At 42.5% G+C, this 11,967-nt stretch overlaps 1 protein-coding gene across 1 annotated transcript; it reads right to left on the bottom strand.

Annotated features, from left to right (window-relative positions):
- Window positions 1-1,724: 1,724 nt before the first annotated feature.
- On the bottom strand, window positions 1,725-11,276 carry kcmf1 (potassium channel modulatory factor 1). The gene is made up of 7 exons (XM_085279923.1): window positions 11,086-11,276; window positions 9,329-9,496; window positions 8,983-9,122; window positions 5,480-5,581; window positions 5,163-5,346; window positions 4,330-4,624; window positions 1,725-3,402 (listed from the first exon to the last, which is right to left on the bottom strand). The coding sequence occupies exons 1-7, from the start codon at window positions 11,099-11,101 to the stop codon at window positions 3,138-3,140; spliced, it is 1,170 nt and encodes a 389-aa protein (XP_085136049.1). The 5' UTR covers window positions 11,102-11,276; the 3' UTR covers window positions 1,725-3,137.
- Window positions 11,277-11,967: the final 691 nt, after the last annotated feature.

Genomic DNA, 11,967 nt, shown 5'->3' with positions numbered 1-11,967 from the left:
AAATAAGTTTAAATTAAGACAGACACACCAAAAACGTTGGTCTGATGAGTCTCGATTTCTGCTGTAACATTTGGGTGGTAGGGCCAGACGTTGATGTAAACAAAATAAAAGCTTGGTTCTATGTTGACTTGTATCAATATCTGACAGTTGGTGGTAGTGGTGTAATATTTTCTTGGGAGACTTTGGGACCCTTAGTACCAACTGAGCACTGTTTAAATGCCACAGCCTACCTGTTGCTGACCATGTCCATCCCTTTATGACCATAGAAGATGCTGATGTCCACTCTGAAGCACAATAACAAAACAGAGGTTATCATTAGAAAATAACAGTCAGCGAGCACTGTCAAGTGAAAAACAAATTGAAAATCTTTCTCTTTTTTGACCACCTTTGTTTGCGCAATGAAACGGGAACTTCATATTTTTATTCTAAAAGATTCATTCATTCCTTTTGAAACATGAATTAAAGGCTGTGTGTTACAGCCTTTTGCTGCATGCATAAGCCGTTTTGGGAAATGCATCTCTGGTGGTAATAACTTCAAAAAATGTTGCAAGTAATGTGCCAGAGCATTACAGAAAAACTGCAAACCTCCCAGCTCTGCCAGGGATTTTTGATCAAGAAGTGGAGTGATGGAGATTTGCATCATATGACCTAAACCCCAGCATAGTTAGTTTGGGATGCAGAATGAAGGAAAAGCAGCCATCAAGTGCACAGCATACGTAGAAACTATAAGGTCACCACCTGACTGAGAGACTAAAGAGTGTGCAAAGCTGTCTGTATTTTTGTAGATGAGTGGAGGCTTCTTTGGACTCAGGCTGTACTTATGTAACCCCCACAGCACCGTTTGGCAGAACATCCAACTAAAGAGCCGACTTCAAAGAGATTCATCATGTCCTTCAAGGCACCTCCCCAGTCAGTCACTACTTAATATTCCAGGTATCTTCCCTAATCGCTGACCCATCAGGATAAACCTAACGCTGCCTCCTGAAGTGTAATATTTAACCTGTCGCTTTCGGTGGCGTGACACTCTAAAAAGAAGCAGCAGTGCAACATGTGTGGTGAAAAGTATCCCAAGGGCACCATTTGTTTCTAACAATAACTGCTGAGGAGTGACGAGGACAGCTGGCCTTGGAGGGCCTCACACACACATGCACAAGAACAGCACTGATTTTTTTTATAATGTCATGTGGTTGTGTTAGAAGCCTACCTTGGCACACTGTGGATGTGGTCCACACCTTTAGGTCCCTACATCCATCAAATCCAACGACACCCTCTTCAAGGAAGAGTATATATAAAATTCCTCAGTCACCTGATTAACTGAATTAAGCGAAGTGCTAATCAGCTGATTAAAGCTTAATAACTTTTTATAGCTTAATGAATTATGGACAAACTCTGCTTTAGCTTTCATACCACATTTTTGTATTGTATATCAATGGTAGCCCCTTTTTTAGAAACCTTACACTATCAATACAGATAATTTTAGTCAAATAGAACTTGTCCTAATCAAAAACTATTAATTTCATTACAACTGCGTTATACACGTTGTGCACTTACAGTTGGCAGATACATCCAGACTAATGTTAAGGTTAAATCAGTGGTTATTTAGGATTTATTAAAGCTCAATCAGACAGGTATCTCATTAGTAAAAAGTGACTGGAGAGCTGCTAACGTTCCCATCCCGGGACTTTAGGTTTTTTCTGAAATAATAAGACAAGCTGCAAAAGGCATAGTGTCTCTTGCTTTCATTAAAAGCTGTGCGCAGTTATTTATTGTATTCTAAATTTACATCTTTAAAAAAAAAATCTGCCCATGTCTTAGAACCGTTATGAAAGTTAACCAACAAAATTTAATATACATCTCATTGCATTTTTACATAGAGGATGAAAGTAAAGGCATGAAGGTGGCATGATCCACACCAAGGCTCCAAAGAGTCAGGAAACAAACATGAATAAATAGAAGGTGCTAGTTTAGAGAGAAAGGGTGTTAAATTAAAACAAAAACCAAACAAAGAAAAACCTCCTGCGTGAAAAGTCTCCAGGTCCTGATATTGAGCATCAAAAGCATGTGGAACGGTGTGAAGCCTGTACAGGAATGACGGAGGAAGTCGGGACTTTGCACTCATCGATAAATTCAGAAGTATACTGTGACTTTAGTTTATAGCTGAACAATACCAGCTAGAAAAAACAAAATCAGAGAGGAGCTTCTTTCTCCCGTCTCTAGTTTCCCTCTGATACACTAAAAAAGGCGAGAGCGGGGTTGAGAAACACACTGCAGCAGAATCGAATCGTTTCTCCTTTTTAAATACTTCAAAGAAAACCTGACGAAATACACTTTCAGATTTCACCGTCTTTGTCAAACTTCTACACTTTCAATACTTAACCACGTCTGAAATAACCAGGGATGCACCGACGTATCTGCACTACAGTCTATCTCTAAATAAGACGGCAGTGACCTTTGTTCGCCTGTCATGTGACATTATGCATTTCAAACTGGAGAGTTCCTCAATTTATGTAGCACGAAAGCAAAAACAAACTAAACAAAACAATCAGTGCATCCCTAGAAATGATCATTTAACAATTGTGAGCTTTGGGATTTTAAAAAGGTTTTAATGACAGGGTCATTAAGTCATGCACGCTGCAAATAACTGCATGCGGTAGTTAATGGTAACCCATCCAAGCACTTTATTTATTAATAGTCATAAACACACACAGCAGCTTCATCAGAGGAGCCTGTGCCCTCTTCACTTTTTGAATGTGGAGTATTTATACGGAGAGCCGTTTTCATGTCACAGGAAGCAAAGGTCTGCCACAGCTGCCTGTAACATTTACCTGATAAAAGAAAAGTAATGTGGATTGATTATCGACTTCATATATATTTTATATAGATTTATATAGTTCTCTTCTCTCGCTCACACATTTATCCCACTTGCTCTCATTTATTTTTGTTTACAATATAACAAATGTGGTGACAGGCCTGAAATTACAATCACCAAAAACAAACTCAGAAAATCGGAGGGGAGGGAGAGGGGGTGAGGCTGGGGGTGGGGTAGGCTGGGGTATGGGGGACTGCTGCTGCTGCTGTTTGCTGCCCATCACTGACAGTTGCAGCACGGAGGACACAGTCTGCTTGATGCTCGGACATCAAAGAGGCGGCGGCGGAGGCTCCTTCCCCGTAGAGCTGCTCTCTTTAAGCTGGAGGTTCTCCAACGCCACATCTAAAGGCATGATATCCACGCAGCCCATCGCTCCAAAGTCGCCGAAGTCTCGGCGGTCGTCCTCATCTGAAGAGGAGCTCTCTTCGTGCATCAGCGTGGACAAAAGCAGCTCCTGGACAAACAGGCTGCGGTCGGCTCGCTCGCCTTCTAGGAACTGCCGCTCTGCTTCTGACATCTTGGGTTCATTCAACCTACAGAACGGTTATATTCATTAACACTCACACAGGTAAGAAACATATTACAGTACAAAGAAGTACTTTAACTAAAAGCAGTAAGAAGGACTCTGCACGTTTAAGCTCGGTAACAATTTTTGTTTCTTAATGCCTAAAAAGTTCATGAAATGGAAAAATGATCAACAATCTACTGAAGTATTATTTCCGATACGGTCTTCTGCACCAAGTCACAGAACTATTTTCTACTAGAATTTATTTTGCTTTGTTTATCACGAGACAGAAAAGCACAGGGGGATTGGTTACTTCTCTAATCCTGTGACTCTTCTCCATAGTTTTCTGACAAATATATCAAACTGGGCAATAAAGCTGAATACAAAGCTGTACATTCATAAATGCATATAGAGCCAACTCAATGGGCAATGAGCAAAATCCACATGTAAATTTAGTCTATAAGTGTTTAAACATAAATAACATGTGAGGCGTGAGGACTTTTGGACTGACTGTCGACGTTTCCTCAGAGTATCAAATCTGAGAAACACACTGTGACATGAAAGCAGCTCGTCTAGACAGAGACTGTTCCTTTCCATCCAGCCCCTGATGGTGCTGATGGTGCTGCACTCAATTTGTGTCAAGAGCTTTGCTGACCTGCTTTTCTGGAAATAGGCCAAAAAAAGTATCCAGCTGTAACCTTTTATAGTTACATCGTAAATAATTCAGTTACATATTTTTCCTCAGTCACTGCACCTTACTAAACTATAAAATGAATGGTTTTAATATAAATAGTTACTTCCCAACATCAGTTATCACCAAACTTAGTATTTACTATCAAAACACTTTATTATAGCAGTTGTGTGTTGTTGCTGGATATCTGTGTTCTGACAGTCTGTTAGCAGAAACACATGGATTTATAGGCAAACTCTAAAGTCCACCTCCTGCTCCACTCACCGTGCTAATAGGAACTGGGAGCTGTGGGACGAGGACGCCGGATTGCTTTCACCCACGGTGGTGGTGTTGGCAGTTGCTGTGCTGGGCTGGGGGACGGCGGCGCCGGTGTTGCCCGGGTTGTTGCCGCGTCGCGTCGCGTGTCGGCTCGTCTCAACTTGCTGTCGTGCCGCCTGAGCTTGCTGCCGCTCCAACTGCAGCTGCATCTGGAGCTGCTGGAGCTGAGAGGCTGAAGGTCCCGACGAGTTTATTTGCCCTCCTGCAGCACGCCGCACACCTGACAGCTGAGACAACAACTCTGCAGGAGACGTGCGCACACAAACACAAAAAGAAGAAGAAAAAAAAAATGACTATTTGTTTCTAAATTAAACAGACTTCTAAAAAAAACAGCGTAAAAACACGAAGAAAGATTCGGACACGTGCATTTTTTTGCAAGCAACACAGTATGTTGATTAAAAACAAAATATGGTACTTCAAAATGTGACTGCCTAAACTGTTTCTTGACAACCATCTATAAATGAGGCACACCCTTTACTTTTGCTTCTTCTCGCTAATGTCTGACTTTAACTTTTTATTTTTTTTAATAAATACTGTAATCTTGATGCTATAATGATCGTAGCACATATTTCTGCATGTACTCTTCTCCTCTTTAACATCTGGGCCAACCTGACTGAAACTTTGCATTATCTTCACCGTGTGTGTGATGTTACATTCTCTGTTTGCGCATCTTTCACACGTCACATTCAATGACTGGTCACTTTTACACAACGATTGCTGCATTTTTGGGGAACATTTCTGCATTTTGCAAACATTGTGGGTAAACTCCTGATGCTCACCTGCGATGGGGTCCATTGCCTCTCTGTTACTGGGGGTGTAAGTGGAGCTCTGTGATGAGGAGGATGAAAGTCCCCCTGTGGAGCCGCTAGTAAAGTGCATATTTGTCCGTCGTGCTCTGGGGCCGCCCAGTCCTCGCCCGGGGTGGAACATCCTGCGTACATGCCGCACACTGCTGGACTCATCGTAAAGGAGGACTGTTAAGGTTAAATTCGGTCACAATGTGCACACACACAGAAGAATCTTGCTATTTAAAACAATTCATGTAGAAAAAAAAGGCTTATTTTGACACTATTGTGTGGTTAAATGAAAAGGATATTAAATCTCTTGGTGCTCTGTGTTCGAGAGTGAGGTGAGCTGTGAAGTCATCTGTGACATGGTTGGGATCCCCTCCGGGCAAGGCAGCGCATATTGGACAGATCTGAAAAAGAAAGATTGAGCTCATCATACAAACTGGCATGTCTGCATGGAGCAACTCTTCTACCTCACAAAAGGTTTAGGGCAGTGCTTCCCAAACTTTTTCCAGCCACGTACCCCTTGAGACATGTCACCCTCAGCCGCATACCCCCTACTACGAACGACTCTTAATTAGTGTCTATAAATACATTGCAATATCGCATGCATAAAGATAAATACTGCACAGTCGATTATTTCTCACCACCAAATGAATTTATCAATATTTTTTAGTAATGACAGAGTTTTAATAACAAACTTTACTACTTAATACTAGCAGTGTATCAAAGGATTTATTAGAATTCACTTTTTTGTCGAGAGCATAAAGGCCATGAACTTTCATTAAACAGAACTTTATTTAATGTGATGGATGTGCTTGAGCAGAGGCACACAGCTCTTCAATGTTTGGCTCAATTTGGGAAAGGCTGAGTCTTAAATTGTTTTCCACACAAAGTCTTGCTCTGTATTTTGTTTTCATGTTTGTTAAAGCAGAAAATCCCTTTTCGCATAAGTATGTGGTGGCGAAAGGCATCAGAGTCTTGACAGCGCGCTTAGCCAGCGCGGGCTGTTCAGTGCGCAGCCCTATCCAGAAATCCGCCAGGTTCTTTTGAGCATGTTCAACTTTTAGAGATCCATCTGTGGCGATTTCAATTAGGCTCTCCTGGTCAGACGGTGATAACGAAGTAGGCACGGCGGTGAACGGGTGACGTATCCAATCATTTGAGCCGTCCGTCTCTGGGAAGTATCGGCGTAACTGCACCGCCAGCTCCTCAAGGTGCACGTTACATTCGCGCTTTACACTTTTAGATAGTGTGAGATCATTAGAGCACAGAAAATCATGCAGCACAGGAAAGACTTCAGTGTTGTTTGTATCCAAGCAGTTCTTCCAACGGTTTAACTTCTTTATCATGGCCTCAACTTTATCTTGAACATTGAATATAGTTGCAGAAACGCCTTGTAATCCAAGATTGAGCTCGTTCAGACGAGAAAATATATCACACAGATAAGCCAGGCAGGTAAGGTACTCTTCATCATGCAAATGTTCAGACAGCTCAAAGGGATGGTTACTGAAGAAAACTTTAAGTTCATCCCTCAACTCAAAGAAACGGGTCAGCACTTTCCCTCTAGATAGCCAGCGAACCTCTGTGTGGAGTAATAATGTCTCATGCTCGCTGCCCATCTCATTGCACAACGCAGCAAATAAGCGGGAGTTCAGCGGCCTGGCTTTCACAAAGTTAACTATTTTTACACTCGTGTCCAAAACATGTTTCAAACGGACAGGTATTCCCTTTGCAGCAAGAGCCTCTCGGTGGATGCTGCAGTGTACCCAGGAGGCATCTGGCGCGACTGCTTGCACACGCGAAACCACACCTCCGTGTCTCCCAGTCATGGCCCGTGCGCCATCAGTACAGATGCCAACACATCTGTCCCACACGAGTCCATGTGTGTTCATGAATGTGTCCAGCTTTTGAAAAATATCTGCGGCAGTTGTCCTTTGTTCCAGCGGTTTACAGAACAGCATGTCCTCCTTGATGGTTCCTTCATGAATGTAGCGCACATATACGAGAAGATGCGCCAGGCCAGCCACATCCGTGGACTCATCTAGCTGTATTGCATAACATTCACTGTGGCGTATGCGCAGAAGTAGCTGCTGTAAAACATTTTCTGACATTGCATTGATGCGCCGTAAGACAGTATTGTTTGATGATGGAATGGACTGTATCGTCTTTTTTGCCTTTTCCCCCAACATTGTCCCTACCATATCTAAAGCAGCAGGGAGAATGAGGTCCTCCACAATAGTGTGGGGTTTGTTGTTTTTAGCCACTCTGTAACTGACCATGTAAGATGCTTGTAGTCTGTTTTTATTCATAAGATCTGGCACCTGAATGCAGGTTTTACTTGTTGAAAGTGATTTTAGCTGTCGCTCAAAATATTCCCTTGGTTTATTTTTCAAATGGGGATGATTTGTCTCTAAATGTCTGCGCAAAAGTGAAGGTTTCATTGAGTTCTGAGACAATACTTTTACACAAATAACACACTGTGGCCGGGGAAATCCACCAATATTTATACACGTAAACCCCAGCGAAATATAATTGTCATCATATTTGCGCTTCTTTGATGAGGTTGTGTTACAGTCCGTGCTGTCATGCTTTCTCCCACTTTGACGCTCCGCATCAGACACTTCATCACTTTCCACATGGCTGGCTCCAGCTATGCTAGCCACTTGGCTAGTAACCACAGATACATCCCTGCTAGCACTGCTAGCATCCAAATCTGACGAACACATTGTTGTTGAACAATCACCTGTGCGGTCACTGGAAAATGCATCTTCAGATATGAGCTTATTGGTTGTTGTGGCCGGTGTCTCTGTGGTAGGGCCTTTTTTTCTTGTTAACCACTTGTCCATTTTCGCACTGCACTGAATGCTTGGAGGCAACTTCAACTGTTAGGTGTCAGTCATTTGGGCAAATCACGCCCATGTATTTTGTCAGAGCTATTTTTTTGCTGAACACCAGAGGGTGGTATATAGTCATGTATTTGACAGGCAAAAAAAACTGCATTAGCGCAAATTTCGGCTTTTAAAACTTTTGATCCCCACTCCAACCCCAACCCACGCGTACCCCCTACAGCCACTTGCGTACCCCCGAGGGTACGCGTACGGTAGTTTGGGAACTACTGGTTTAGGGTACTTATACACACACACACACACACACACACACACACACACACACACACACACACACACATATATATATATATGTGTGTGTGTGTAAAAGCTTTAACTGTTAGGCTAAAGAATATACTTTATTAAACTGCTATTGCCATTAACCTTTTTTGACCAGTCAGGGCCAATGAGTAGAAAATTGTGGTCAATCACTTGGTATGAATCTAAAAAAAATAAAAACCTTATTGCTACAGAAAATGAATCTGTACAGGATAAATTAAACAATCAAAAAGTGGAAAATGTTGACTTCATTTTAATTTCCATTTCATCTGGCAGTAAGAGTCATGAAGAACACAAATACTAAGTTAAATAATAAGTTAGCTCTGGTCACACGCTTCAATGGCATCTTTTCACCCCCGCTCTCAAGTAGCTGTTGGTCAGACAACCTACTAGGCAGCCAGGTGTCAGCAGTATGAGCAGCCTGAGCCTTTGTCTTGCTTTGCTCAGCAGTGGAGAATGCTCATAAAATGCCACTGAATAGCTGAAGTGTAGTAACTGAGAATTACAATGATGACTAAATTCAGAGCATGCCAGTGGATAGCAGAGGTAAACTAGGATGCTTAGAGAAATGAGGACATTTCTAAGCTTATAATAGTACACAAAAGTGTACTGAGCAGTTCCGTTTGTGCAGTGAGTGTACTCACCACCTCCGTGGAAGTCTCTGAATGCTCTGAGGTGACATGCTCCTGTAAGGATGTCTCTGTGAAGCCCATCTTGCCACAGTAAGGACATGTGAACGACTGTGGCTGCTCTACTGAAAAAGTGTCTCCTCCATAGTACAAATCTGCAAGAAGATGATCAAACACAACAGCTCGTATTGATGTTCATCACTATTTTGATGATTACTTTCAATAATCAACAATATTTATCGCTGAAAATGTGCTGAATGGCTTGTAATCACACTTTGGAGTCCTTAGCAGTATCACCATCCCGTACAACAGGCATGGCGATCATGCATATAATCAGAAACCCACAGAGTAAGGTCTTTACCATAGTCTACCCTGGTTAATATACACTGCATGGGGTGCTCTGTGGTGTGCCTTGTTGTCGTGGCTCCGCTCTCGTAGCACGACGCGCACAGGTCGTAGTCGTAGCAAATTAAACACTTGAACCGTCTTCCTCTAAAGTTGCCCTTTAAACACGCATCGCAGCTCACACCTGCAAAACAGAAACGGAGAATAGGAAATAAAACACGTGGGCCTGACAATACTTTCACAAATTCCTTATAAAGGCGTCTCAGAGGCTGACTGTGAGAAGGCGATCCCATATCTGCAGGCCAGTCTCACTTACACAAGCATGCGTTTTGGAGTGGCACCAACCAACAAGTGCCAGCAATGAAGAACGCTGACATTCCAGCAGACTTCACAACCAACTCAGATTTATCTGAAAGCAGCTTTCATTGCTCACTTTTAACACAGTTCACTCTTTTTCAGGCAGCAGGCTGCTCCTTGTTTTTATCCCCCCCCCCCCCCAAGACCGACAACACCTAAATTGGTTTTGGGGGGGGGGGGGGGGGGGGGCTGGGCATAGGCAGAAAGGGGGAATAAAAAGCTGTTTTCAATGAGACATCATGCTGACATTTCCTGACATTACAGAGTGCCTTATTTGGCAAGTGTTAGTAAATATGTAAACAAGTATTAAGGGAGTTTTCTCTGACTCATCTCACATCTAACAACAGAGACCTGAAGGAACAATATGCACAAAAGATATCTGTTATTAAACAGATGCTGACATAAAGAAACCAACCAAACTGCAACAGGCCGCGTTGGGAGTTACTTTGAGGCTTGGTTAGACAGAAGCAAGCTCAACAGGATAAGTAACTGAGTATCTTGCTTAAAATGAATTTTAACCATCTGCACAATCCTAGTCTCAGCTGAAAAACTAACTGGTCCAGCAGAGGACCACGAAGCATATTATTAGATACCTCTGTTGTACCTTGAACATATAACCTCAGATAATTCACCCTCGGTCCAAGAATGGTTAACAAAGCTACTGCGATCATGTCTGCATTATAGTGCTTCTTTTAAAACTTCTGAGGCAATTTGACGGGACAACACCTGGCAGGTCTTGAAATGTTTGAATGAAATTAGCCAAAGCTGAAGTTTTCGGTTACACTGATCGTAACTTAAACCCTGCTTACGAGCAGGCTGCTAGTTAGCCAACTTAGTTACTGGTTATACAGTCAGAGGCCTTAGACTTTCAGTCTTCTTGATGACAGTGCATTCGCTAACAGCAGTGTGTGACCAGACGGGACAGTATGGCGCTAATTGAATAGCTCCAAGCTCTCAATGAATAAATACTCTGAATATGAGCAAAATGTTGTGACAGCAATATCGGGATGTAAGACGCTGAATAACTTATCAGTGCCGGTATAAGTAACGAAAAAGTCACAGGTAAACCAACGACTCCTTGAATTAGCATACATTAGCTTGCTCGCTAGCCCGGCTAATGTAAGGTAACGCAGTACCTAGCAACGGCTAACTGCTGCTCTGCTGCCGTATTTTTGCGAACAGGTCGAGTGAAGTAAAAACGCTCCAGCCTCGATTTAGAAAACACGAGACAGGTGTGTACAGCAGAACTGCTGACAGTAAACACACACGACAAGGGACAAGCCTAGTAACACACGGCGAAAAGCGCAACAACCCTCTCAGACATGAGCAAGCAGTTAGCAAAGCTAGCCCCAGAAGCTAGCTGCTCAGGTAATGTAGCCTTCAACCGGGGCGCCGTGGACCTGTTTATCAACTCACCCTCATGTCGGGACATCCTACAAACAGCGACACAGCCCCCTCCTCGGGCTCCCCAACACGTCTAATGGGGAACGATGCAGTTTTTGAGTCAATAAACTGAAAAATCCTTCAGCCTGGTCTGTTTTTTCAGGCAAGATGGATCCCCCAGCAGCTTACAGTTTGTACTGCTTCCCCTCCCAGTGTCACTTATGGGTGAGTGCTGTGAATGAACACTAGGCGGCGCTGTCTGCTATAAAATCACTCGACCCGGACTGTGCTGCTGTGATGCACCAATTCTTTAACCACATTTTGCCTGAAACATAGCATAAGTTATATGTTTAAACAAAAGAGTTTCTCTCAGCATAAAAAACAAATACATTTTTAAGGGCCTGTGTCCCAGATAAATCCTTTTGTTTGTCACACATGACTGAGGTTATTAGCACATTAGATTGCTTGCATTGCATTTTATTTGACCATTACTTTTAGATGAACTGCTTCAGTGCATACTCCTTATTTTGTCATTATAAAAGAAAACAACAATATATAGCTACACTACAGGACAAAAGTTTTCAGAACATCCCAATTTATTTCCCAGTTATTTATTGCAATTCAAGCTGTTAAAGTCCAATGAATAGCTTAAATGGTACAAAGGTAAGTGGTGAACAAAACGCTAAGGTTACCCAAAAGTGAAAAATAATGTACATTTCAGAATCATAAAAAAGGCCCTTTTCAGGGAACACAAAATGGGTAAACAATTTAAAGCTGCTCTGCAGCAATGGAGGTTCAAAAACTGATGCTACTAATTCCTACAGATGTTCCAACTTTTCTGAATTACTTACAACCCCCTTTGACTGCATAAAATCAGTGTTGAAACACACTGTGGTACCATACCCTCGTGAGCAT

This window comes from Mchenga conophoros, linkage group LG7 (genome assembly GCF_057382185.1).
Source record: "Mchenga conophoros isolate Kocher_MC1m ecotype Shallow Benthic linkage group LG7, M_conophoros_male_GT1.1, whole genome shotgun sequence".
Lineage (NCBI taxonomy): Eukaryota > Metazoa > Chordata > Actinopteri > Cichliformes > Cichlidae > Mchenga > Mchenga conophoros.
The sequence above is the reverse complement of the archived record's forward strand: the minus strand, read 5'-3'. Positions and strand labels throughout refer to the sequence as shown.

What these genes read in the sequence shown, in the direction of transcription:
- kcmf1 (XM_085279923.1), bottom strand. An exon ending in ACAGAGCACCAAGAGATTTA is followed by an intron (nt 5,347 to 5,479) that starts ATATCCTTTTCA and finishes GTCCTCCTTTAC; the next exon opens with GATGAGTCCAGCAGTGTGCG. An exon ending in TCCCAGTTCCTATTAGCACG is followed by an intron (nt 3,403 to 4,329) that starts GTGAGTGGAGCA and finishes ACCGTTCTGTAG; the next exon opens with GTTGAATGAACCCAAGATGT.